The sequence below is a fragment of the Panthera tigris genome, chromosome A1 (genome assembly GCF_018350195.1).
Source record: "Panthera tigris isolate Pti1 chromosome A1, P.tigris_Pti1_mat1.1, whole genome shotgun sequence".
NCBI classification, from domain to species: domain Eukaryota; kingdom Metazoa; phylum Chordata; class Mammalia; order Carnivora; family Felidae; genus Panthera; species Panthera tigris.
Genome location: NC_056660.1, coordinates 169,533,003 through 169,560,744, shown reverse-complemented (window position 1 = coordinate 169,560,744; position 27,742 = coordinate 169,533,003). Strand labels below are relative to the sequence as shown.

The following is a 27,742-nucleotide window of genomic DNA, read 5'->3' as shown; positions in this document are numbered from 1 at the left end:
TTTATCATCTATCTATCTATTTACCTATCTATATTTGTTTATTATATTTTAGCTGATCTATATTAGTGTAGAAGGGATGCTGGGCTGGAGTAAGGCTAGCTGAAGTTCAGGCCAGATCTGGTACTACTTCCCTGTATACAGTGATTCACATTAATTTTAAAAGTGTGGGGCACCTGGGTGGCTCAGTCGGTTAAGCCTCCGACTTCAGCTCAGGTCACGATCTCACGGTCCGTGAGTTCGAGCCCCGCGTCGGGCTCTGGGCTGATGGCTCAGAGCCTGGAGCCTGCTTCTGATTCTGTGTCTCCCTCTCTCTCTGTCCCTCCGCCGTTCATGCTCTGTCTCTCTCTGTCTCAAAAAACAAATAAACGTTAAAAAAAAATGTAAAAAAAAAAAAAAGTGAAAAAAAAATTGGGGCGCCTGAGTGGCTCAGTCGGTTAAGCATCCGACCTCGGCCATGATCTTGCAGTTCACGAGTTCGAGGCCCATGTTGGGCTCTGTGCTGACAGCTCAGAGCCTGGAGCCAGCTTTGGATTCCGTGTCTCCCTCTCTCTTTGCCCATCTCCCACTCATACTGTCTCTCTCTGTCTCAAAAGTTAGTAAAACAGTAAAAAAAAGTGAAAAAAATTAAAAAGTAAAATGAATCAAGTAACTTATTTTAGACAAGCCAGTAAACCTCTGCATCAGTTTCTTTATTTATAAAATTAGGGGGAAATCTATAATATTTACAAATTACTTTATACATGTTTAATTTCACAGCATTGTAAAACCAAGTTATTCTACTAATAATTGAGACCTGGTGAGTTCATAAAGAAGCTAAGGCAAAATTTCTGACCTAATCAACCTTGAATTCAATGTACATTGATTTTCAGTTTTGATTTTTAACAAACTCCCTATTTGCAAGTAAGTATTGGTGTTTCTATCCCATTTTTGGCGGAGACATTTTCACTTACAGAAAATTTTGCAATCAGCATTTATTGAAAATAGTGTGCTTGTGTTGAAGCATTTTTCTACCATAGGTGGCTGACACTGATGGATCTTTTTTCGTCCATATTTTAGTGAGTGCCCTAGGTTAGTTATGATTTTCCAGACTTCAAAGAGAGCAGACAAACCAAAATATTGGGACTGTGAGGTATGTTCAGGGACAAAGACATTTTGTCAACTCTGTGATTATGCTTTGCTTGACCTTTTTGTGAAGTGGGGTGAGGAGTACTCTGAGAATGACTCACTGGTCGTTCACCTCAGAGGGCATCTGGGCGTTAGTCACTCTAGGACTTCACAGAGAAAAGGTATCAAACTCCTATCCTTTGACTTTGAAGGAATAGTCTTTTTGTAATTCGATTTAGGTCAGCATTTCGAACCTAGCCATTTTACATAGAGTATTTTATTTAAATTTCACAATAGTCTCCGAAATGTAGGTTTTGCTATCTATTTTTATTTATAGATGAGGAGATCCCTCCCTAAGACTAAAGGAGAGTATGCAAATTGCCCTATGTCATATACCTAATTAGTGGTAGAGATAAGATTCCATCTATAATTTTTCCGACTCCAAGTTCATGCTTGTAAACATCGTGTTGAGTCTATCAGTTAGGATTCAGTTCTTCTGCATGTTAACAGTAACCTAACTACAATTGCATTACTAAATAGAGCTTTGATTACTGCACATAACAAGCAGTACACCATTAATATGCAGATACTTAAGAAAATCAAGCTCCTTCTAGCTTCCTTTTCTTCCATTGTTTGTATTGGACTTTCATCCTCATTGTTGCAAGACAGCTGCTCAACCTTCTGGTGTCATGTATGTATTCCAAGCAGGAGGGAAAGGATGAGCAAAGGAGAAAAAAAAAAATCACCTGTTATCTAAATTTAATCTTCTTCTTCTTCTTTTAAAAAATTTTTAATGTTTATTTATTTTTGAAGGAGAGAGAGACAGAGAGCAGGGGAGGGGCAGAAGAGCGAGGGACACAGAATCCAAAGCAGGCTCCAGGCTCAGAGCTGTCAGCACAGAGCCCAATGCGGGGCTCGAACCCATAAGCTGTGAGATCATGACCTGAGCTGAAGTCAGATGCCCAAACTGACTGAGCCACCCAGGTGCCCCTAATCTTTTTCTTCATCAGAAAAATAATAGCTTACCTGGAAGCCTTTCATAATACACTTCCATTTGTATCTCATTTAGCCTTAAATCTACATTTATGGCTATTCCAAGCTTCAAGAGAATGTGGGGATTCATATTTTAAGTCAAAATTTATTAAAATATAATTTACATACAGTAACACTCACACATTTTATGTATACAGATCTATGGCCTTTGATCAAATACATACACCTGTGCATTCACAATCACGATTATAGAATATTTCCATTTTGAGGAGCAGTGTTAACTGAGCATTTTGCCATCTTGAACAAAACTGAGGTTTAGTTCTGAAAAGAAGGAACAGACAATATTAGGTAGGCAGCATTGTCATACTAAGGTTAAATTTTTCATTGAGGTAAAATTGACATATAATGTATTAGTGTCAGGTGTACAACATAATGCTTCAGTGTTTGTGTATGTTGTCAAATGATCACCACAATGTCTAATTTCTGTGTGCTTTAATAATGGTTTGGAACAGCAATAGAGGAATTACCCATAAGTGAAAGAAGACTGTAGTTATCATTAACCTAGCTTAAAACAGGAACTTGGGTAAATCTCCAGATCTATTTATGTGTCAATTTTCTAATACTTAAAAGAAAAGCTTTCAAAAAGATCTTGAATGTGTCAAAAAGTGGGGTTCACTGAGATAATTTATGCGAAAGCACACTGAGATCTGTAAAGCTCTATTCAAATATAAAGAATTGTCTTTTCGCCCACGATTAGAGGTGTTTCCTTTTGATAATGATGATGAACTTGACATACTGGCCTGAAATATCACAGTTGTGAAAGTCAAATGTAATTGTAAAATATACTAACTCTTTAATTTATCAGTGGCTTAGAAATCAAGACAATATGCAGCTCTAGATAGAGTCAATTTCACATTTTCATTTTTACCAGTTCTCTTTCCAACTATATCTTTTTCAACTGGGTAAAAATAGCACCAAATGTATAATTTCCTGAACCTATCAAGTATGTGTACATTTATAACTAATAAATTGTTGTGTGATTTTTTAGTTATTATATAATATTTTAAAGATAAATCTTGATAGTCTTCTAATTAAACTGAAATATAGATTTTGAGAAATTATACTTTTTGTAAAATCAAATAATCTGAACTGTTGGAGTGTTTAGGAAGACCATTTTTAAATTTGTTCTCTTTTTGTTTTAGAGGAAAACACTCTTTAAATTCACCTCTTGGAATCAGGTGTAAAAAGTTAAAAATCAGAATGTATTATGACACTTTGGGGATACTCTAGAATCAGACCTCTTGATTGCTTGTTATGCAGGATCTATGAAGAAATTTGATATTTTGTAGTATTTATTACTCTCAGATTTTTGACATAACACTCCTCTGAATGTGAATATCTTTCAAAATGTGGCTCTTTCCTATAGACTTTAATCATGACTAGTGTCAACCAATACTGGCCTTTATTAAAAGTAAATGTATCTGATAACCTGGGATACTCATTATCTCTGGCCAATTACTCTCTTCATTAAAAAATTGTTTATTATTATTTTAATTAAGGTCTTTGTTGTTTTGTTCACAAAATTCCTAGGTTGGATTCAACACTGGCTTTGCTGGTCCTTGGGGAGGCTGCCAAATTAAACATGGCCTGCTTGAAAGCTTTAATGGAATTAATGAGAGATTTTCTTTTAAGCATTATGTCTGTTCAAAATCAGGTAACAGTATGTTGTTAATTTACGTGTGCTAAAAGACCTGAAGAAAAACAAATTTTATTTTTGCCACTATTTAAATTGAATATAATATTAGGGGTTATAATGAGCATAACTTTTTAATAAAATTTTTAATTAAATATAAAAGTAAATGCACATTTACCATATATCCCAGTATGGATAGGTAGACAGATGGGTATAGTTAAAGATGTAGAGGTATGGAAATAGATTACACACACACACACACACACACACACACACACGGGAGGGACTTTATTTTTTTTTAATTTTTATGTATTTATTTTGAGAGAGAGAGAGAACATGGGGGAGAGGCGAGAGAGTGGGGAGAGAAAAAGAATCTCAGGTAGACTCCACGCTCAGTGCAGAGCCCAATACTGGGTTTGATCTCATGACTGTGAGATCATGACCTGCGCCGAAATCAAGAGTCAGACACTCAACTGACTGAGCCACCCAGGCTTCCTTACATGAGAGGAACTTTAAATTGTATTAACAAACTTGAGAACATACAGTCATACATGGTTTAGTTTCCTTTTTTAGAAAATTTAAAGTATATTACAAAAAACACTTTTTATTGTAATTACATATTGTTAAAACTTACATTTTAGTCTGCATGAGATAACAATTTCTTCATTGTTGAACAGTGAGTTTGTTTCTAATTATTCACAGTTAATTGCAAACAATATTGAACTGGTAAATCTCATGAATAAAATCTTTATCTGTGTTTATGACTATTTCTTCAGAATAGATTCATAAATTACTGAGTGATAGACTATGAACTTTCTTTTAATAATCTCAGAAAAGATGTTCAAATTCCTCTCCAGAAGATATAACTGTCTTGCTTTCCTATGAAAAATGTATAAAGTGCCACACATAAGAACTGAGCTTTATATAAAAAAATATTCTTTTATAATATGATATGGAAAATGCTATCTCAGGGGATTAATTTACATTCTATTGATTACCAAGGAAATTGAAAAGTTGTTCTTTATAAACTTTTTAGATATTTGTAGTTTTTATTCCTTGAAGTAGATTTTATGCAATCTACCCACAGAAAACCTGTTTTTTAATTGAGTACATTTTAGAAATATTAGTTGGTGATGGTCTTTAACAGCTCTATAAAATTTGAAGATATTTCTTACCATGAGTACAGTATGTAGTTTTAATTATGACAGAGCATATCTTGATTATCTAATAACTATTTTCTCATTTTAGGAAGAAAGCTGCAAGGTAGATGATGTTTCCTGGGCCTGGAATGTTGTCTACATATACACAACAATTCTTGCAGAAATTTGCTTGTATGCAGCCACTTCTAATTTGCGAAAAACTGCTTTTATTGGTTTCTGTGTCTGTACAAGATCACAAAAAGACATTTTACTCATGGATAAATCAGAAGAACCACCTAAATTGAAGGAAGCAAGTATTTTAGGTCTTTTGGACTATTTCTCTTCAAAAATTTCAGATAATTGTAAGTAAATTATTTCTCAACTTGTTGAGAAGCACTTCTTAAATGTCTCCATCTGCATATAGCAATAAGTATTTTATATTTTATTTTATTTTATATTTTTACAATATAGTGTTTTATTAGTTTCAAGTATATAATATAATGATTCAACAATTCCATACATCACCCAGCGCTTATGACAAGTGTGCCCCTTAATCTCCATCACCTATTTAATTCACCCTCACAACAATCTCCCTTCTGGTAACCATCAGTTTGATCTCTATACTGAGAGTCTGTTTTGTGGGTTTTTTTTCTCTCTCTCCCTTTTTCCTTTGCTCGTTTTTTTGTGTTTTGTTTTGTTTGTTTCTTAAATTCCACATGAGTAAAATCATATGCTATTTGTCTTCCTCTGACTTATTTCACTTAGCATTATACACTCTAGCTCCATCCATGTCATTGCAAATGGTAGCATTTCATTCTTTTTTATGACGGAATAGGAATAATATGTATATATACCACATATTCTTTATCCATTCATCTATTGATGGACATTTGGCTGCTTCCATAATTTGGCTATTGCAAATAATGCTGCTATAAACATAGCATGTAACCCTTTGAATTAGTGTTTTTATATTTTTTGGGTAAATACCCAGTATTGCAATTATTGGATTGTATGGTAGTTCTATTTTTAACTTTTTTTTAAACGTTTATTCATTTTTGAGAGACAGAGAGAGACAGAGGTTGAGTGGGAGAGGGGCAGGGAGAGAGGCAGACACAGAATCCGAAGCAGGCTCCAGGCTCCATACTGTCAGCACAGAGTCCCGATGTGGGGCTCGAACCCACAAACCACAAGGTCGTGACCTGAGCTGAAGTCAGATGCTTAACTGATTGAGCCACCCAGGCACCCAAAATTTTCTTCATCTTTGTCAGAACCAGAGAATGTACACCCTCTGGAAATAAACATTTGATCTCCTCCTCATGTTCATACAGGATTTTTGGCTTTTCTGTATCAGTCATTACCATATGTTCCTTTGCTTTACATGATGGTACAAATGCCTAGTCAACTATTTTTAACATCAAATGATAGGTTTTAAAAACTGTGTTGATGTGATTCATTATACCTTGATTCTTACAGCATCACTGATTGATTTTTCCACATGAGGAAAATGATTTTGTCTGGGTTGTCCTGTATCATTGATAATGATCGCCAGTTTTGTAAGACCACAGAAGAAAAAGCTCCAAAAGTAGTATAATCTGTGCAGGCATTGTCAAATGATTACTGGGGAAAATAGGTTTGTCTTTTTTGGAAAGTGACTTAACCTGGAGCTGTTGCTGTATTTAATTAAAAATGATTTTTTCCCATACTTTTATCCTTCAAGTAAGTAAATTTTTTGTTTAGAGTGAGAGAACTGGTCAGAAGTCACACAGATTTGTATTTTAATTCTGTAATTTGTATCTTGGAATCCTACATCAAATTATTTAATTTTTCTGAATGATTACTCGATAATTATGATAAGACTACTATTCATATCATAACGCTTTTTATAAGAAAAAAATATAGAAACACAAATGCGTGGCATAGTACATTGTGCATAGGAAAGGTTCAATAAAGGTTAATAGTTGTTATGGTTGTTAATGTAGTTGTTAATATTATAGTGAGAAAACATCAGTGAGGAGGGATTTTTTTTCCTAACACTTAGTACTATGTATACTTTATATCCTGGGGATGCTGTTTTATTTATATATAAAGATATAAATGACAGTGAAAAATATTTTAAATGGTATATATAATATATAAATAGTCTTTTTACTAATAAGTCAAATTGTGTTATCAAGGCTTTAATAGGAAAAAACCTCAAATCATAGTTTTATAAAGGCAATGTTATAGGACACTAAAATAATAATTTCCTTGAAGATAATTTCCTGGTGATCTCATCTGATATGGGAGCAGAACTTAAAGAATCTAGAAGAATGACTACTTAGCATGTTCCATTTTCATTCTGTGATTTTGTGTCACACAAGCTTTTCATAGAATCAGACATACAATAAGTCTAGAGTGAGCTCTCTGGCCAGTGATTGAAGTGCTGCCTTTTAGTTGATTGAATAGAAATTTCTACGTATGCTTATAAATACCAATTATACATTTAACATTTGCTACTGTGGACTTAACTGTGTCCCCCAAAATTCCTATCTTGAAACCATAGCCCACAATGTGACTGTATGCGGAGATGAAATAACGATGGTGGGGCCTGAAATGTTTGAATTTGTGTCCTTGTAAGAAAAGACACCAGAGAGCTCACTCTCTCTACTATATGAGGACACAGTAAGAAAGCAGCCGTCTAAAACCCAGGAAAAGAGCCCTCACCATAAACAGAATCAGCTGGCACCTTGATCTTGGAAATCCTAGCCAAGGATTTGGCTAGAAAAGAAATAAATTTCCCATCTTTAAGACTCTCAGTCTACGGTTTTTTGTTATGGCAGTTCAGTTATGCCTCCCAATGGGTGTTGTGCTGTAGGCAGATCTGAATATGCTAGGTGCCTGTCTAATCCTTATCTGAAACACAAATTTTTGCAACAGAGACTCCATTTTATTTATTTGCTTGTTTGCTTATAAGTTTTTAATTCCACTTAGTTAACATAGTGTTATGTTTGTTTTGGGTGTACAATATAGTGGCAGCATAGTCTCTAGATGAGACAATTTTGAGCTGGAAAAACATGAGGGAAGGTGATAAAAATTAATTTATTTAAATGCACAGAATTTTTGCTTGATCCCTGTTGAAATTCCAATTTTGGGAATCATTTTGCCTTGATGGGTCATAAAGGATGATAATAGTTAATTAACATTTATTGAGCTCTTACTATATGTCAGGTATTATTCTAGGCTAATTCATTAATCATTACAACGAGACTCTACCTAGTTATTCATATAATCCTCAATTTACAGATGAGAAAACTGAAACATGAAGAGTTTATTTGTCCAAGGAAATATATTTAGTAAACAGTACATCTGGGACTTAACCTAGGCAGTCTGGCTTCAGAGTCCATACTGACTACCTCACTATGCTGAACTAACTAGGTTAGTTGACCTGCTGAATGAAAAATTTTAAAAATTATCCATTTGCATGTTGAAGAATGTGAAGAAGACAGCTGTGAGAAATTCTGACAGTCATTATCCTACAGCACTGTTTGTAAAAGCATTTTCATAGACTTTGTGTCATGTGTGGTCTTTATTTCTAATCTGAATTCTTAGGACTTGTTCTAAAATTTTGAATCAAAAAATCCTAAAACTGGAGTGTAGGAATCTGTATTATTAAGCCTACAGAAAACCTAACCTATAAATTTAGCTGTTAAGCAAGCTGCTAAAATGCTGTCCTAATCATAGAGGAAAATATCTCTCTTACTTGTTATTGCAGACCTTTATGCATCCAGTTGGAGACTATTTATGTCAGGTGATTTATATATAATTTTACAAAGAGGGAAACATAGCTTTGTGTTGTACGCTATATTTTAAACACCATCTTCTCTGCTCCTACTTTGGTTTTCAGAGTGTTAAAATGATAGTTTTTTTTTTTTTAATTCATGTTAGTTAACATATGATAAAATGAGAAGCTTTTAACAAGCCTTGATTATCTGGAATATGTGTTGTGAAATTAACACCTGAAAATGGTGTATTCTGTGAGAAACCTTCAGACACCGATTTAGTGTGTCTTGTGTAAGAAACATACAATGAATGAAAGAATCAAATATATCATAGAAAAGTAAAATTCTTGTTGATCATGTAGTCTCACTCAATGTACAAATCTCTGCTAGACCATTTGCGAGTAGTCCACAGGCATATTCTGCCTAAAAGTCAACAGGAGGCACTGGGTGGCTCAGTCAGATAAGCATCCAACTCTTGGTTTCAGCTCGAGTTATGATCTCACGGTTCATGGGTTTGAGCCCCACATGGGGCTGTGTGCTGGCAGTGCAGGGCCTCCTTTGAATTCTGTCTCTCTCTGTCCCTTCCCTGCTCATACTTTCTCTCTCTCTTTCAAAATAAATAAATAGACATTTAAAAAGAAAAGAAAAAAAAAAGTCAACAGTGATCTGGAACTCCCTATCTCCCAAAGCAGATCGTTCCACTTTTAAACACTGTAAACAATTCTTCCTTATATTAAAATGAAATATATTTTTCTAACTTTGGTTTAGGTTTTGCCTCCTGGAGGCAATAAGAAAAAAAAAAAGTCTATTCCATTTCCCACATGCAAGCCCTTCAAATATTTGAAGATAATTGCATTGGTTCTCTTTCTCCACCTCTTCACTTTGCCATCATCTCCCATCTCTGCTTACTGTCAAGCTCCTGTGCAAACTTTTCATAATAAATGAAAAACATATTTCCAATATGGCTTATAATTAGCCTCTTAAGTTTGCTAGGAGGTCATAATGTTGTTAACTTAGAATTTGTAATAATTTATTTCAGTGTTATTATATGATGTGAGACCCAAGTATTTTTTCATTCAGTGTTGTCTATGAATGAAAGAAAGTAAATATGACATTCTTCTTTTCATTCTTCTGTTGAGAATTATTTTCTTAATCTGGTTATGCAATGATAGTGGTGAATGAAATATAGGTCTCAGTTGTAAAATAACTTTTTATGCTATATTTTGATTCATTTTAACTTGGTTTTGAAAAAACATTAGCACAGAGCAATAATTCCTTTTTAAAAAGCAAATGTAAGTGAATTGGAATCTTAGAACCAATTGAAACTCTTAATGGTACTGTATTAAATCTTCAGCATAACTTTTACCTTGGTGAAGGTTATTCAGAAAAGTATACAGTAACAAGGTTGTATTTATTATACATGGAAAATATTTAACTCCTTTAAAAATCTACAATCATGTTAGTGATAGAATTCAGGCAATCTTAATTCACAACTTTTTGTGTTGACAAATCTAAAATTACCACCGAGTATTTTATATATATATGGAAGTTAACCAAATGTATCTATTTGTCTTTTTCTTTTTTAAAAATAATCTTATCGTGGAAAGAGCACCTTACATGAGATCTACCCTCTTAAAAATTTAAATGTACAGTTCATTATTGTTGACTCTGGGTACATTGCTGTACAATAGATTTCTAGAACTTACCTTGTTTTTTTTTTTAAATGTTTATTTATTTTTGAGAGACAGAGAGACAGAACATGAGCGGGGGAGGGGCAGAGAGAGAGGGAGACACAGAATCCGAAGCAGGCTCCAGGCTCTGAGCTGTCAGCACGGTGCCCTACACAGGGCTTGAACCCACAAACCGCGAGATCATGACCTGAGCCGAAGCCGGACACTTAGCTGACTGAGCCACCCAGGCGCCCCTAGAACTTACCTTGTTTGATTGAAACTTTATGCCTCTTGGTTAGTAACTCCAATTTCTCCTTTCCCTCACTTTCTGGAAACCATACTCTTTGATTATAGTCTTCGATTTTATGAATATGACCATTATAGATACCTTATATAAATGAAACCATGCAGTATTTGCCTTTCTGTGAGGGTCCTCTTTCACTCAGCATGATGTCCTCAAGATTCATCCATGCTGTTGCATATGATGGAATTTCCTTCATTTTTAAGGCTTAACAGTATTCCATTGTGAGTGTATACCACATTTTCTTCATCCACTGGCTTTATATTAGTTATGAAATTATAAAAATGAAGAATTATAAAACAGCTATTTAAAAAACTCATACAGAACCACAAAAGGCCTCGAATAGCCAAAGTAATTTTGAAGAAGAAGACCAAAGCAGGAGGCATCACAATCCCAGACTTTAGCCTATACTACAAAGCTGTAATCATCAAGACAGCATGGTATTGGCACAAAAACAGACACATAGACCAATGGAATAGAATAGGAACCCCAGAACTAGACCCACAAACGTATGGCCAACTAATCTTTGACAAAGCAGGAAAGAATATCCAATGGGAAAAAGACAGTCTCTTGAACAAATGGTCCTGGGAGAACTGGACAGCAACATGCAGAAGGCTGAAACTAGACCACTTTCTCACACCACTCACAAAAATAAACTCAAAATGGATAAAGGACCTGAATGTGAGACAGGAAACCATCAAAACCCTAGAGGAGAAAGCAGGAAAAGACCTCTCTGACCTCAGCCGTAGCAATCTCTTACTCGACACATCCCCAAAGGCAAGGGAATTAAAAGCAAAAGTGAATTACTGGGACCTTGTGAAGATAAAAAGCTTCTGCACAGCAAAGGAAACAACCAACAAAACTAAAAGGCAACAAACGGAATGGGAAAAGATATTTGCAAATGACATATCGGACAAAGGGCTAGTATCCAAAATCTATAAAGAGCTCACCAAACTCCACACCCGAAAAACAAATAACCCAGTGAAGAAATGGGCAGAAAACATGAATAGACACTTCTCTAAAGGAGACATCCGGATGGCCAACAGGCACATGAAAAGATGTTCAATGTCGCTCCTTATCAGGGAAATACAAATCAAAACCACACTCAGATATCACCTCACGCCAGTCAGAGTGGCCAAAATGAGCAAATCAGGAGACTATAGATGCTGGAGAGGATGTGGAGAAACAGGAACCCTCTTGCACTGTTGGTGGGAATGCAAATTGGTGCAGCCACTCTGGAAAACAGTGTGGAGGTTCCTCAGAAAATTGAAAATAGACCTACCCTATGACCCAGCAATAGCACTGCTAGGAATTTACCCAAGGGATACAGGAGTACTGATGCATAGGGGCACTTGTACCCCAATGTTTATAGCGGCACTCTCAACAATAGCCAAATTGTGGAAAGAGCCTAAATGTCCATCGACTGATGAATGGATAAAGAAATTGTGGTTTATATACACAATGGAATACTACGTGGCAATGAGAAAGAATGAAATATGGCCTTTTGTAGCAACATGGATGGAACTGGAGAGTGTGATGCTAAGTGAAATAAGCCATACAGAGAAAGACAGATACCATATGGTTTCACTCTTATGTGGATCCTGAGAAACTTAACAGGAACTTATGGGGGAGGGGAAGGAAAAAAAAAAAGAGGTTAGAGTGGGAGAGAGCCAAAGCATAAGAGATTGTTAAAAAGTGAGAACAAACTGAGGGTTGATGGGGGGTGGGAGGGTGGGGAGGGTGGGTGATGGGTATTGAGGAGGGCACCTTTTGGGATGAGCACTGGGTGTTGTATGGAAACCAATTTGACAATAAATTTCACATATTGAAAAAAAAAACTTTTGCCGTAATCATCTTTTACTTACTCCAGGATAAATTATATTATTTTTAGTGCTCTAGGTAGGATATGTTTGGAGATTTATATTTGATCTATTCTCACATATGCTATCTCTAAGTTTAGTCTATATCTTTTAGAAAACACAGTTGTATTTTTAAAATGAAGGAAGAATTCAGAAATCATCAATCTGAAGATCTACATGCCCTGCTTTCTTTTGGATGTATTTGTAGGTCTATAACTTATCCTGCTGGGTATATCATTCTTTATTTCTTTCTGTCATCCTTTTAAACAAACTATAGTTTTCAAAAGAGGTATCACTGACCTCACTATTCCTGAAAAGCCCTATGCATCCAAAACAATCTCATACCTTGTTAATATAGGTGGCAGGTGCTACTTAATGCACCAAATATCAGTCACTGAAAATTAGTTAACCCCTACTCGGATAAAATTACCACTTCCATCAGGCTTGTGAGATTAAAAAAAATAGAATATTCAGTTGATATCATGATACTGACAACATGAAATGTACCTGTTTGTTCTTTATTTGCAGGAAAGTATAGAGAATATTATAAATGGCTTAAAGAGCAAATAGATAATCCAGTCCCATTGAATAAGGATATTAGATATTTATTCTCTCTGCCTCTCATATTTCTATATGCTATCTGTTGTGGAACATATAAGATAAATATATGGAAGAGAAAGGCTAATTTACTAACTTTTGCAAGCTTCAACACTAAACCTTTAATCTTCCCTAATACCTAGACTCCTTGCTTATATGTTACCTCATGTTTTTCTGAACTTTCTTTTGTACCTTTCCAGTGGACTTGGTCAAATTATAGCTTGTATTTGTAATAATTGTTTTACATCTCTTTGTTTGTTAGGAGTAGACTTGGCTACATGTAGTAAAAAATACATTAGATTAAACAAAATGAAAATTTATTTTTCTCCCACATAAAATAAATCCAGAAATAGGCAGTCTAAAGTTGGTTTTGGGATTAAGAGGTTCTCAGGGAGGCAGGTTCATTTTCTTTGCTATTCTAAGGGTTTAGAAGGGAATAATAATATCCATTTTCTACTAAGTCTTCTTAATAGAAAGTACACATAGCATTACCGCTGTAAACTCAATGGCTTAAATGTAATCATATGGCTACACCTAAGGAGAGTTTGTTTTGTTTTTTAAGTTAAGTATCAATAAGCCAAGCTAGGGTAGTGATTCATATTACTAAGGAAGAAGGGGAGAATGAATATTGTGAAGAAACTTACAATCTGTGTAAAGCTTCTTTTTCCAAATTTTGTTCTCTCTTAGGTCAGAGAACATATTTTAGCCTTTCATTCCTCATCGTATATTAACTAAGGCATTGACTAAGAGTAGCCTCTAAATAAACAAGTATTGAATATTGAATGGATGAAGAAAAGGACATGGATACTGTATTGAGATCTAATTATGAGATGACATTTTCAATTCAAAATGGTTATTAAACACCATCTTTACCCATTGTATGTGTATAAATGTTTCATATTTTCTCATTCTTTTTTTTTTCCAAAATATTTAGCACAAATTCTTTTCAATCCACAAGAAAGGAGTTGTTTTTGTTTACTCATTATAATGTGAATGTGTATTCGGTGCATCATTCTATACTAATGACTCATGCAACATCAAAACAATTTAAAAGCAACTTTGGATAAACATGGGTATCATGTGGTTATGGAGAGTAGGATTTCAATCTGTAGTTTGAAGCGGCAGTTTTGCTTACTTCTGAATTTGGAGAAGGGAAGAACTGGGGATGAGGCAAGTAAAGATGGTGAGTGCTAAATAAGCATGAATAGTTAATGAAGCTATTATGGAAACCAGCCTATCGGAAATGGATCCTTGGTCCTGGAATCTAATGTGTAATATACACAGTAATAAAGGCATTGGATTTCAGGATGAATTTGTATTTCTCTTTAAACATTGGACGTTTCTGGTAGCATTTGACAAAACTTTCATGTGAGGAAAATTAATTTGGACATCAGAATATTTAGACTTGCAAAGTAAACACATCCTATCTACTCTTATCTTGGACATTTGGAATTTTAGTTCACTGAAGGTAGGGCTTATTGTGATGATTATGGATTCCTACTTCAAAAATGTCATTAACTTATCTGTAGAAAAATCTCCTTCAATTTCCCCATGAGCACAGGTTTATTTACAGAGAAACTAATGACATTTAATTTTCAGGACATTTTACCACATAGGACCCTTTTATTTTTTATTTTTTAAAAATTTTATTTAGTTAACATACAGTGCAATATTGGTTTCAGGAGTAGAATTCAGTGATTCATCACTTACGTGTAACACCTAGTGCTCATTACAAGTGCCCTCCTTAATACCCATAGGGAATATCTCTTCATAGAAAAATATCTTTTTTTTAAACTTGCAAAAATAAGAATTTTTAAAAATGTTCATATATTTATTTTGAGAGATAGAGAAAGAATATGCATGAGTAGGGGAAGACCAGACAGAAGGGGAGAGAGACAATCCCAGGTAGATTGCACATTGTCAAAGCAGAGCCCAACATGGGGCTCGATCCCACAACTCTGGGATCATGATCTGAGTCAACATCAAGAGTTGGACGCTTAACGAACTGAGCCACCCAGGTGCCCCAGAAATTTTTTATAGTTTTTGTAAAAGAGGGCTTCAAAATTATTTATGCTCTTATAAAATCTAAATCTGCCTCACTCACAGGTTGGAGTACCTTAAATACTAACAACTCATAACCATCCTGCATATTAATATTAACATTGCTCTTTACATCCAGTAAGCATTCTATCAAGTTTATGTGTATTGAATTAAACTTAATAACTTCCAGCCTGTTAGGTAACTGAGAAAGACCATTCAATGTGTTGAGGATAATTATAGTTAGCAAAAACAATTATAAGTAGAGTTGAAGAGTAATTTAATAAAGTTATTTTTAAAATTATTTTTGAATCATAATGAATATCTCTTTCCCTCTCAAATGTTCTAGAGTGGTTGCTGGTCCCAAACCTTGTCATTAAAATATGGTTTATTCTGGGTATCCTTACAACCAGTTATCAGGGAAAAGTAATAAAATGTGTATTAATACAGAAGAATATTTACTTTTTAGACAATCTTACTTTCAATTATAAGATGGAAGAGCTCTTGACCTGTTGCCACAGGTCAGTGTTATCTTTATATACCTGCATGAACATACTCACTCAAAATATATCTAGCATTAGGTGCACGATTAGAATGTACTGGGAAAATTAAACTCACAATACTATATTTAGGAATAATTTGGAGAATAATTTCTAGAATTCAAAATGTGTTCTCTCCCAATTCCTAAACTTGGTGAAGAGAATATTCAAAGCATACCATTCTGTCTTATGAATGCATGTACATGTACAAATCCTAAGTGAAATACCAATAGACCAATTTCAGCAGTGTGTTAAAAGAACAGCATACCATATTTATTCTGTTCATTCTAGGAATCCAAGGAGAGACCAATATTAGGACATTTAAATATCTTATAACTAAGGAAAAAGGAGTCACTCTTTTTTTTGTTTATTTATTTATTTTGAGGGAGAGAGAGAGAGAGAGAGAGAGAGAGCGAGAGCAAGCATGAGTAGGAGAGGTGCAGAGAAAGAGAGGGAGAGAGAAAGGGAGAGAGACAATCTGCTGACAGTGCAGAGCCCGACAGGTGACTCAATCTCACCAACCATGAGATCATGACCTGAGCTGAAATCAAGAGTCCGATGCTCAACCAGCTGAGTCATGCAAGCACCCCAGGAAATAAGAGTTGTTCTTCATAGATGCCAAAATGGAATTGATTAAACTAAAAACACATGCCTGATTTTTCAAAAAAGATAAAGCAAACAGGGTAAAAACAAGAAATATAAGGGTACTTTCTTAAATTGATGTGTATTCCTCAGAAACCAAAATTAACATTATCCTTAAGAATAACTAAAAATAATCCCATTTAAATTAACTGAAAGTCAAAGATTTCTATATTAATTGCTTATATTTTACCACATTCTGATATCCTCGCCAATATAAAACAAAAAGAAAAAAGCAAGTATAATATTGGAAAAGCATTTATGAGTGATCCAATGTCTATTTTGAATGGCCAAAAGTATGAAAATAGTATTAGCACTAATTAAATAAAGTGGTTACTTACAAGAAACATTATTGTCAATAACTTTACAACATATCAGTAATAACTAAACAGGAAAAAAAAACCCTCTGATAATAGTGTAAAAACAGCAAAATTGTAAGGAATTCTTATATGAAAGAACAAATCCCATAAAAGAAGACTTGAAATAAATGAATATAAATTTACATATTATAAAGAAATAGACTCTCCCTAAATTAATCTAGAAATTAAGTGTAATTCTAAGAGAATAGTCAAAAGAATAGAAGTTGGCAAGTCTATTCTATAGAAAATCTGGAGGATTATAGTCAAGAAAACTGAGAAAAATAGCAGGCATTTTCTTGAACATAAAACAATATAAAATTCTCTGTATTCTACTAGTAAAATAACTAGTCTGTCTGGATTAATAGATTTTAATAACAGAATATAAAATATCTATATATTTGTATTTGTATCTGTGACTATGATATTTACCTTTTGCCATATTTTTTGCCATATTTTTTGATATAGAAGATGCATTAGTATATAAGATGTCTTAGTTTTATAAGAACTATTTTTGAAAATATTAATTACTTCTATCATTTGGGCATATTTTAAAGTATCCCTGTACAATTAAACCTATTATTTGTGAATATAATTACATTACATTAAATACTGCAATCAACAGGAAATCATAAAAACTGAGATGCAGTCATATTTTACTAGAAAGTATGAATGAAGTTCATTAAAAGTAAATAATGTTCCACATTTTAGTTAACACTGAAAACTAACAAGAACACCATTAAATTTTTAAAAAGTGGGTAAATTCCTGAAAAACACACCACAGTAAAAAGCATGTAGCAAAATGATTTTTAGAAGGAATTTCCAGATCATGCTTATACATGAGTAAGTATCTTACTGAATGTTAGTATACAGGCAAACACAGGTGGGAAAGGGATGACAGAGATTCTAATAGGAAGCTGCCTTTCAATAAATTTCCTTCTGGCTTAGTAGGCTGCAAAAATGAAAATAAGTACTCGTAATTGTTTCAATTTTTATTCTCAAACCCCAGAGGATCATTATCTTTCAAGTTAGGTAAATCATGATTCCAAAATTTGAAAACCCTTCATCCCTGCAGAGATCCAGAAGATAGTCTTTATTGCTGACATTTACTGTTTTAGGATCTGATGGTCATCAGTCATGAGACAGCACATTGTCCTTAGTACTACAAAGGACATATCTAATTCCATTTTTAAAATGATTCCATTGCCATTTTTTGTTTCACTCCACCCTATGACATTTAACACACTTCAACTTGAGTAATTGTTTAGATCTTTTCCTTTATTTATTATTCTCACCTCAAAATTCGGAACTGGTATCTATCCATATTACTCATCCTTCCTTCAAATACCTTATTGATTGACACATCTAAAAGCAGAAATTTTCTGGTCAGCTTGGTGGGTAGTTAATTCTCTCCTTAACAAATTCTATTATGTGATGCCATTTTCCCTAATAGCCCAAGGCTTGGACAACACTTGTCTCATAATTTCATTCCTTCCTCACCCATCTGATTTTTACATTAGACTAGGGTAAACAAATCACTTAACAGGATGGAAGCTATTTATTATCTTGCTTAATGAGGAACACAGAGACTTTTATTGGTTCACAGATGTCATCAAGATTCTGTCTCTTTATGTCTTTCTATTCTACTTCTCAGGGATGTTGGATTTTTATTCCTATGCTTGTTATCTCATTATTAAAAGAGCTTTCTAGCTCTAGACATCACAGACTCACGTAGCATTGCAAGGCAAGAGGAAAGAGAAGGGATGATACTGGCTTTTTTTCTAAAGAGTCTGTCCACCTTATAAAACAAAAGATTTCCAGGAAGCACTCCAGAAGACTGTCCCTTGTGTGAAATTGACAGGATAACTGGTTTCATGACTAGCTACAAGGAAGGCTGGAAAAGTAAATGCCTGGTGAAGAGAAGCATTTGTGATGGCTCTGGAGAATTCATTCCCATTATCTGGGTACAAATGGGTTCTATTTTTTTTTAATTTTTTTTTTTTAACGTTTATTTATTTTTGAGACAGAGGGAGACAGAGCATGAACGGGGGAGGGACAGAGCAGAGAGAGAGGGAGACACAGAATCAGAAGCAGGCTCCAGGCTCTGAGCCATTAGCCCAGAGCCCGATGCGGGGCTCGAACTCACGGACCGCGAGATCGTGACCTGAGCTGAAGTCAGACGCTTAACCGACTGAGCCACCCAGGCGCCCCAAATAGGGTTCTATTTTTAAGAAAGGGGCAAAATTTGGCTGGTAGGTCAGCAACTACCTACAGTGTTTAAAAGTTAGAAAAGATGGAAAGTTTGTGCCATCCGCTCAACATACTAACACAACTTAGTAATGTATTTTATGATGCATAAATTTTAATAGTCATGGTGTTAGCAATTTGAATAGTCAAAGTGTTTACTCCTTTGGAGTTTACCATCTTGTTTGATAATATATCCAGTGTCAGAAACACTTTGTATTTGGTTGATATTTATAAAAGTGGAAAATTAGTTTGTCACATTATTAGTCAAATACCAGTAAAACATATTTTATTTTCATATTCACCTGGTGTATTTTGTGCTATTTTTGTTTTTACCTGAATATATAGTACGTATATTCTTAATAAAAGTGATGCTCCATTATGTTGATCCTCTAAAATTTTTGATAACCCCTGTCCTTGTTATCATTTAAAATTGATGAGTTGTCTCTTTTTTGATACCGAATTACTTTAGTTACATTTGTATATTAGTACTTCATGGTGGGGGTGGGAAGGGGTTACACCTGGATATGTTGCTAGGCAACTGGCCCTGAGCCTGGGATCTCAGAGACTGCGGGGAGCTGAGAGAGGAACTGCTACAGGTACTCTATTTTCCTTCCATTTAATGTAGCCTTTGGCTGAGCTGCTGTCAGTGCCCTTGGGGATGCGGGGGTGGGGGGGGGGGGGGGTGGGGGAGGCAGAGGACAATGGCTTCAGTTCATAATGTGTGAGAAGAGCTGAGAACTTTAAGTATGAGGTGAAGGAAGAAGAGTCCCTGTGGTCAAATATTTCCTGGATATGAGCTATATTTTGTGATCTAAGATTACTTTATACCCAACAAACATGGGAAAAGTTAATCATTTTCTTCTCTGTCAATACTGTCTCAGCAATCAAAACTTAATCTGTATGGATTGTAGAAAATAGTTTTTAATTGTAGAGACAAGACCTAATCTTCTAACTTTATATGAGGATCTTCATAAAGCACAAATAACTAGGATAAAGGGTTACCATGATTTTTGAAAGTTAAATGTTGCTACCTTTCCCAGGAAGTTTTGCTCCCATCCAACAAATAAATCTTAATCTAGCTCTGTATATGTTTAACTAAAAGATTCCTATTTCCTCATTCTGTTTATTCCCTTTTGGGTTGCTACTATTTCTTTTGGTTGGACAGGCTAAAACAACATGCTGGACTTTTCAGCCAAAAAGCCTTTGACTGTGTAAAAGTCTTTACTTAAACAGAGGAGCTGAAAATCTCATGGGAACATTCCTCACATTTTTGAAGCATAAATACAAAGGTATATCCCATTTGAGCCAATGGTCTAAAATCCATCTGTGGCTGAACATAGTGAAAAAAAGACCCAGGAACTAGAAATCATGCGAGATTTTGTAAAAGTATTAATGGTGTTAAAGTATGTTACAATGTACAGTTTTAGAAACCAATTTTTGTAATAATATGCCTTAGCTGGGAATAAAAAGAATAATATAGTTGTTGGCTTTCTATGCAAATTAATTTAGAAGCAAATGTATATACATTAATGAAAATAGCTCAGTTAGGTACTTGTAACTTCCTTTGTTATACCAGCCAGAATTATATTAAGATTCTCCTGAGTGTTTTTGATTGATTTTTTTCTGTCATTAATCTGGTCCAGAAATGAATATAATACCCTAGAGTCATTTACCCCTCATATATATCAAAAGTAACCTGATAATATGTTCATGGGTACAGAGGTCTCTAATCTAATACATTATTCCTATGTTTGATCCAGGTGTTTCTTACTGTTTTGAGTGAATAGTTCTTTTTAAATACTTGCTAAGTAGTTACTTATAGGAAGAAATAATAGAAGCCCCCCCAAAAGGGTGAAGGATGAAAAAATTAGGTAACAGGAGGAAGAAAAACAGCACCAAAATGGCTCCATTATAGATGAATATATGGGCACTGAACTAGACTCGGTGTCAGAAATTTGGAGTGTCAGAAGTTTGGGATGAGTCTCAGCTCAGCTGTCATGTCCTAGATTATGGTAGCTGGCTATACCTTTCAGAATCTTAGTTTCTTCAAGATTATGGATTTTAAAAGAAATTTGCATGTACCATGCTTATAAACGTAAAGTTCTTCTTTTTTTTTTTTAATTTCCAAAAGAATCTTTATTATTTTCTTCTTTTTCTTTTTTTGTTTGTTGCCCCTTGGATACAAAAACCTGTGAGGATTAACTACTTCCATAGAGATAATCTAAAATCTTGGTGGTATTCTTTAGTTTAATAAAATTGAAAATAAATCCATAAAATAGAAATGTGATGTTTCTTTAATTGATTTATAAGAATCATAGTTCTTGAAAAGCAAATGAACCACTTTCTTCTTTGGTTCCCAGTTAAAACTCCAGAAGATAATTATTATTATTTTTTTTGAAGATAATTATTTTTAATCAACAATGCAAATTACTTGACAATGCAAAAGATCATAAAAGTTAAGAAAGGGAAATTCTACTCAGTTCCTTAAATGTCTATAGTCATTTTGGCATCCTATTTGCCATCATGTTTCAGTTAACCGTCCCATGCTAATATAGGAATCAGCTGACTTTTGCTTTTTGTTTTCTATATTACCTACAACAAACACTGAGCAAGTTAGTAATACTTTGGTTCTCTTTAGTTTATTCTGTTGGGTATTTGTTTAATATGCATAATGATCAAATACGATGATATATTCAAAATAATTTTATCCACATTTAATATGTATGTATATTTAGATACATAATTATTTCTATAGTGTAACTTTCTGAAAACAAAGAGTACCTTGGAATTCCTATTTATTCTACTAGTCATCCAAAATATACTCCCCCATCTCTCTTGTTATCTCCTATGAAGTTCAGGAGTCTTCAACACTACCCTCACTTCTGAAATCACCTATGAAGTTTGGGCATCCCCAAGAAACCCTCAGGTTTGCTAATTTGTTAGAAGAACTAACAGAACTCAGCAAAGACATTTTAGTCATGGTTACGGTTTATTACAGTAAAAAAAATAAAGATTAAAATTAGCCAAGGAAAAGGTACATAAGGCAGAGTCCAAGACAGTTCCAAGCATTGAGCTACCCATTGTCCTCTCCCAGTGGGGTTGTGCAGAGACCATTCACTTCTCCTAGTAGTGATGTATGACAATTTGCATAGACTATTGTCAACTATGGAAGGTCATCAAGCTTTAGTATTCAAAATTTTTACTGGGGCTCATGCACGTGCACATGGCTGACCCTGGTCTCTGGTCCTTCCAGAGGCCAAATTGATACCGTGGCCTAAGGCTCCCAGATAAACAAAAACATTCTTATCAGACAGGACATTCTAATGCCTAAGAGTCAGGCAATGGCAAAAGCCAGCCCTCTCTTTGAACATTGTTAATTCTTAACTGTACAACTCCCAAGTCTATGTACTCCTCACTTTTCTTCTAGACTACTGCAAAAAACTAAGAGTCTCCCTGTTTCCTTAATGCTCCCTAGAACCCATTTTCCATCGGGAAGCCCAAAAGATTTTTAAAACATGAAGCAGGTTTGTTCATTTCAAATGCTCTGTTAACTTTTCATTACACTAAGAATAAATTCCAAACTCCTTTCCATGGCTTACAAATTGGCCACGATCATTCAGAGGGTGCCTCTGCACTCACAGATGCTGCATTTCCTCCCACTCCTTGGATGGTTAACTTTTTAAAAATGCATTAGATCTCGTCTTGAATATGATGTCTTCATGGTGGTCTTTCTCTCATTGTGTCTATAGTTTTCTTCTCTAGTCACTGTTGAACACATTAACACCTTCTATTATTTTCCTAACACTCATTATCAACTGACACTGTCCTGTTTACTTTTTTAGTATCTGTCTTTCTCTACTAGCATTAAGTGTCCTGAGAGCAGTTACACTGTCTTTTTCTTTGGCACATTAGAACAGCAGTTGGTACAGAGCATTGACTCAGTAAATATTTGTTAAATGCCTGGCTTGCTGACTGGTTCTTATCCATTGGTTTCTTGGCATTGATCTAGTTCTTTTCCTATATATGGCATTTCACAAAGACCATGTTTTACACTACATTTTACATTCAGGTTACCTTTTAGTGATACATTTGATTCTGCCAAATTATATGTCTCAAAATTGTAAAGGCTGTGTTCATTTATACTCATTCATCTGAGTAGAAATACTCATATTCCACATTCACTGCATTTGTGAAATCTAAATATCTGGACTGGCCATTAAGGGCTTCCCTGGAGTTCAAAACACTAAAATAAAGCATTGCTACAAAGAAAGGATCATAATACTGCTTTTCAAACAGCATAGTTTCTTAATAAGTTTTCAAGATGTATTAAGAATTTTGTTTTGGTTCAGCTTTGTTATTTCCTAGAATACTGTCTGCTTAGCTGCAGACAGACACATTTTCTCTCAGTATATTTAAAGGAACATCTTTGATAGCTGCCACAGGGTCACTCAAAGCAGAACAGAAGAGTGCCTTATTCTTTAGCTTGGTCCCTGGATGAGGAGTTTCATAGCAGACATGCTTCTTATCAAATGTCAAGATGTGCATATTGGACTGCATTCTACCTTTTATGACAGTTGTAACACATCTCAGCTGTCTTTATAAGGCTTTTTTTTTCATTAACCGTCAGTGAATTGGAACCGTAATAGATTTTCCCTGCAAATATTATTCATAAGCAATACTTCACTGTAGTTTACTTTTTTTAAGTTTGTTTATTTATTTTGAGAGAGAGAGAGAGAGAGAGAGAGAGAGAGAACAAGCGGGGAACAAGCAGGGGAGAGGCAGACAGAGAGAGAAACAGAGGATCCAAAGTGGACTCTGTGCTGATAGCAGAAAGCCTGATACAAGGCTCAAACTCATGAACCATGAGATCATGACCCGAGCCAAAGTTAGATGCTTAACTGACTGAGCCACCCAGGCGCCCCATTTCATTGTAGTTTAAATGAATAGGTGAAGAGCTCATTTTAAAAATCAACAGCAGTATTTTAAAAGTTTGGTGAGTTTTGAGAATTCAGTTACCAAAATACATTTTATGGGCTCATCACTGGTCTTGTGGATTCTATCTATCTATCTATCTATCTTCTACATATCTATATTTTTAGAGAGAAAAAGCGCACACAAGCAGGGGAGGGGTAGAGGGAGAAGTGGGGAGAGAGAGAATCTTAAGCAGACTCAATATTCAGCATGGAGCCCAATGCTGGCTCAATCTTAAGACTGGGATTGTGGCCTGAGCCAAAATCAAGAGTTGGACACTAAACTGACTATAACCTCTGTAACTAATAATTTAAAATATATGAAGGTAGCTTATATGTACTTATATCAATCATTATTATTAATGTAAAGAGTTTGGGAGCCTTTAAACAAATATATAAAAAGGTTAAAATTCACAGTATGTTTTATTTGTCATATTGCTCAAAACTGCATTATTTTTGAGGTTCTCAATTCCAGAATTATTAATTTAAAACTCATAATTGTTTTGTTGCTCATATTGAGTTCCAAACTTATTTTTCTGCTAGATTCACAAATCCATAATTTCACTTTTGCTATTTCACTTAAATTTTAGCTATATTTTTACAATAAGCTATAGGCCTCTGAAAGTTAGATTCCCCTTACACCCTATTATGCCACATTTTCCAAATATTATTTTATCTCCTTTCTCTCCAAACTGGCTCCTCTACAACAATCTCTTTTCTATAAGTGACTTCATTATTGTTTCTAGTTCCTTAACTTAAATATGTACTTTTCCTCTCCACTTCATGCTTTTCTTCTCCTCCGTAGCTAAGAATTCTTATTAGATCTTCTCCATAATGTCTTAAGTTTGTCCTTTACTCTCCAAGCTCATGCTGCTTATCACAATAAAGACCTAGATTGCCTTATTAAGCTCCCACATTGGTTTCCCAGTTTATTGCTGGAATAGATGTGACATGTCATGGAACACATATAACATTACTCTTTTGCTCAAACATCTACCACTTAATCTGATCCCATTTAGTTACTTTACCTTATCCATTTCTTTTCTTAGATTCCATACCCAACTTGGGGCTCTAACTCATCACCCCAAGATCAAGAGTTGCCTGCTCCACTAACTAAGCAACCCAAGTGCCCCAAAAAGTTCTATTTTTAAAAGTAAACTCTATACCTAACATGGGGCTTGAACACATGACCCCAAGGTCAAGAGTTGCATGCTCCACCCACTGAACCAGCCAGGCACCCCTATCCATTTCTAATATGAGCTCTCTACCCCAGTTCAATTTGAGATCCTCACTATCATCCTCTACCCTCTGTCTTCTTATAGTTACCTCTCGACGAGGAGTCAGTGGGCCTATTGCCAAAGGAATGACTAGGCAGAGTTCCTGCTGGGTCCCTAAGTGGATGGGACCACCTCCAGGACCATGGTTGAGCAGGGTGGAAATGTGATTATGGAACCACTTGTGTATCTCCAGATGTTAGGCCTGTTACCTGGGATGCAAGTAGATTTGGCCCCTGCCACATCCCTGAACACTCTCCTGCTAGGGCCTGTGGGGGGGTTTCTGGGTCAGAAGAGCTGCTTCTGTACCATAGTAGAATGAGGCTGGAGCCAGGTCACAGAGCTGCTTCAGGGCCAACAGACAGCAGGCCTATTACCAGAGGCACCAACAGGCATGGGTTTTCCTGGGTCCTTTGCTGGAGATCCTTTGTGGATCAAAAGGGCTGGAGCCGAGTTCACAGGGTGGGCAAGGATGCTTCCAGGACCACATAACTGCCAACAGGTGTTCCAACTGGGCTGGGACTGCCTCCTCAGTCTTGTTTCCACTGGGGTTTCACAACCTCCTACCTGGGTCCCAAGGTCCTGAAAAAGGCACTTTTGTTTATGGATGGCTGCCAAGTTGTTGTTTCTATGAGGGGATGAATGCTGGGGATGTCCTATTCTGCCATCTTGCTGATATCAATTCATACATGTAATTTCAAATATGGCAGCATACTAATTTTAACCTGTAAAATTTTTATGGGGAGAATTACATTTTCAAAAGAATTGGCTGCTTACCTATAGTTTACACTATCTCTTTCAAAGTATCAATAGAAAGGATGAAAGGTGCCTTAAGTTTGGAAGCTGGACATTTGCCTTCCTCCTCCCACTTGTAAAACGTGTACATACTTTCCATTCTGCCTCCTCTTTCTACCTTCTAGTCTGTTTCCTATGAATGGAATAGAAGGAAGGCAAGCACTTGTCTGAATTGGAGAGCCTATGCTGCATGGTGTAAGATTAGACTCTCCTTCACTTGACTCTGTCACTCATCATCTGTGTCATGCTAGGGGATTTTCGTTTTTTAAAAAAATGTTTTATTTATTTTTGAGAGAGAGAGAGTATGAGTGGGAGAGGTGCAGAGAGAGAGAGGGGAACAGAGGATCCAAAGTGGGCTCCGTGCTGACAACACAGAACTCGATGTGGGGTTGAACTTACAAACCATGAGATCATGACTTTTAAGTTGAAGTCAGACGCTCAACCAACTAAGCCACCCAGGTGCCCCTGCTAGGGGGGTTTCTAACCTGAGTTGAAAGTCATATGTTCCTTCTATTATGCTAAGTGTAATATGGTCATCATAGCAGGACTGTAATGAGGCCTAGAATAAGGGCACATAGTAGTAGGAATGCCCAAGTTTTCTAGTTATAACTATAATAATTATTATTGGGGCATCTGGGTGGCTCAGTCAGTTAAGCATCCAACTTTGGCTCAGGTCATGATCTCACGGTTTGTGGGTTTGAGCTCTGTGTTGGGCTCTGTGCTGACAGCTCAGAGCCTGGAGCCTGCTTCGAATTCTGTGTTTCCCTCTCTGCTCTTCCCCCACTTATGCTCTGCCTCTCTCTCTCAAAAATAAAAAATAAGCATTAAAAAATTAAAAAAATATTATTATTATGTAGCTTGGATTATAAAAATCTAGATTGAATTAGGAAAAGTTGAGGATTATCATTTTTTCATATTGTGCTTTATCTTTATTCAAGAAGAGAACTGATGAGTTCCAGTGTCACACTGGCTGTCATCAGGATTTGGAGGACAGTACAATACAAAATTTAATTGACTCTAAAGCCCTTCCTGAACTTTCTCTTCCTCCTGTTCTTCTTACCTGCTTCGCATATACTCATACTCTCATGTTCCTCTTTGACTAACTTCAGTTCATATCCCCTTTGAGACCTGCTGTAGTAGTTCATTCTACAAATTTATCCCATCTCTATCTAAATTAGAATTCTCTTTTCCTGAATAGTATTATATAGCACTATACTACTGAGGTAAGAAATAATTAAGATAAAGAGTAAAGAGAAACTTTTTCCTCCTTTCTGTATGGGAGAGGTGTATTTTAAATGTGGACCTTGATAATTTATATAAATTACTAATTGGTATATAAGTTTTAGAAAGAAGATTGTCTTAGACTTTTAAAAATCTCTTCTGGATTCATTGTTCCCTTTCCTCTGTTTCAGTTGATTTATGTCTCTATTAAAAAAAAAAAAACTTCCAGCCTATAATTATATTGGCAATTTTTGTCTGCTTTTCACATTATTTTCAAGGCTTTCTTCTTGGTTCAAATGGTGTGTTTCATAGAGCTTGATTTTTCTCCTATTCTCTAATTTGTTATAAAAATTCACTATGGTGGTTTAAATATTCATATTGCCTTGAACAAATTCCTCTTTCCTTGAATTCCAAAGTTTTTTTTTTTTTTTGTTAAATACATAGTTCCTACTTTACCTGCCCAACTTTTACGTTTATGAGTTATGATAATAGTTAGGTGCAGATCTTTTCTTACGACTAGAAATTTTAAAGTAAGCTGTGATCTTTTAAA

The 27,742-nt window shown here is 35.2% G+C and overlaps 1 protein-coding gene across 15 annotated transcripts in view; it reads left to right on the top strand.

Annotated features, from left to right (window-relative positions):
- TMEM232 (transmembrane protein 232) overlaps positions 1–27,742 on the top strand; it is a 210,865-nt gene that overhangs the window by 64,048 nt on the left and 119,075 nt on the right. For all 15 annotated transcript variants that reach the window (XM_015542903.2, XM_042991086.1, XM_042991076.1 and 12 more), the window contains 2 exons: positions 3,688–3,811; positions 5,039–5,291. In XM_015542903.2, the coding sequence (XP_015398389.1) occupies positions 3,688–3,811; positions 5,039–5,291 (377 nt within the window). The remainder of the gene's footprint in view (positions 1–3,687; positions 3,812–5,038; positions 5,292–27,742) is intronic.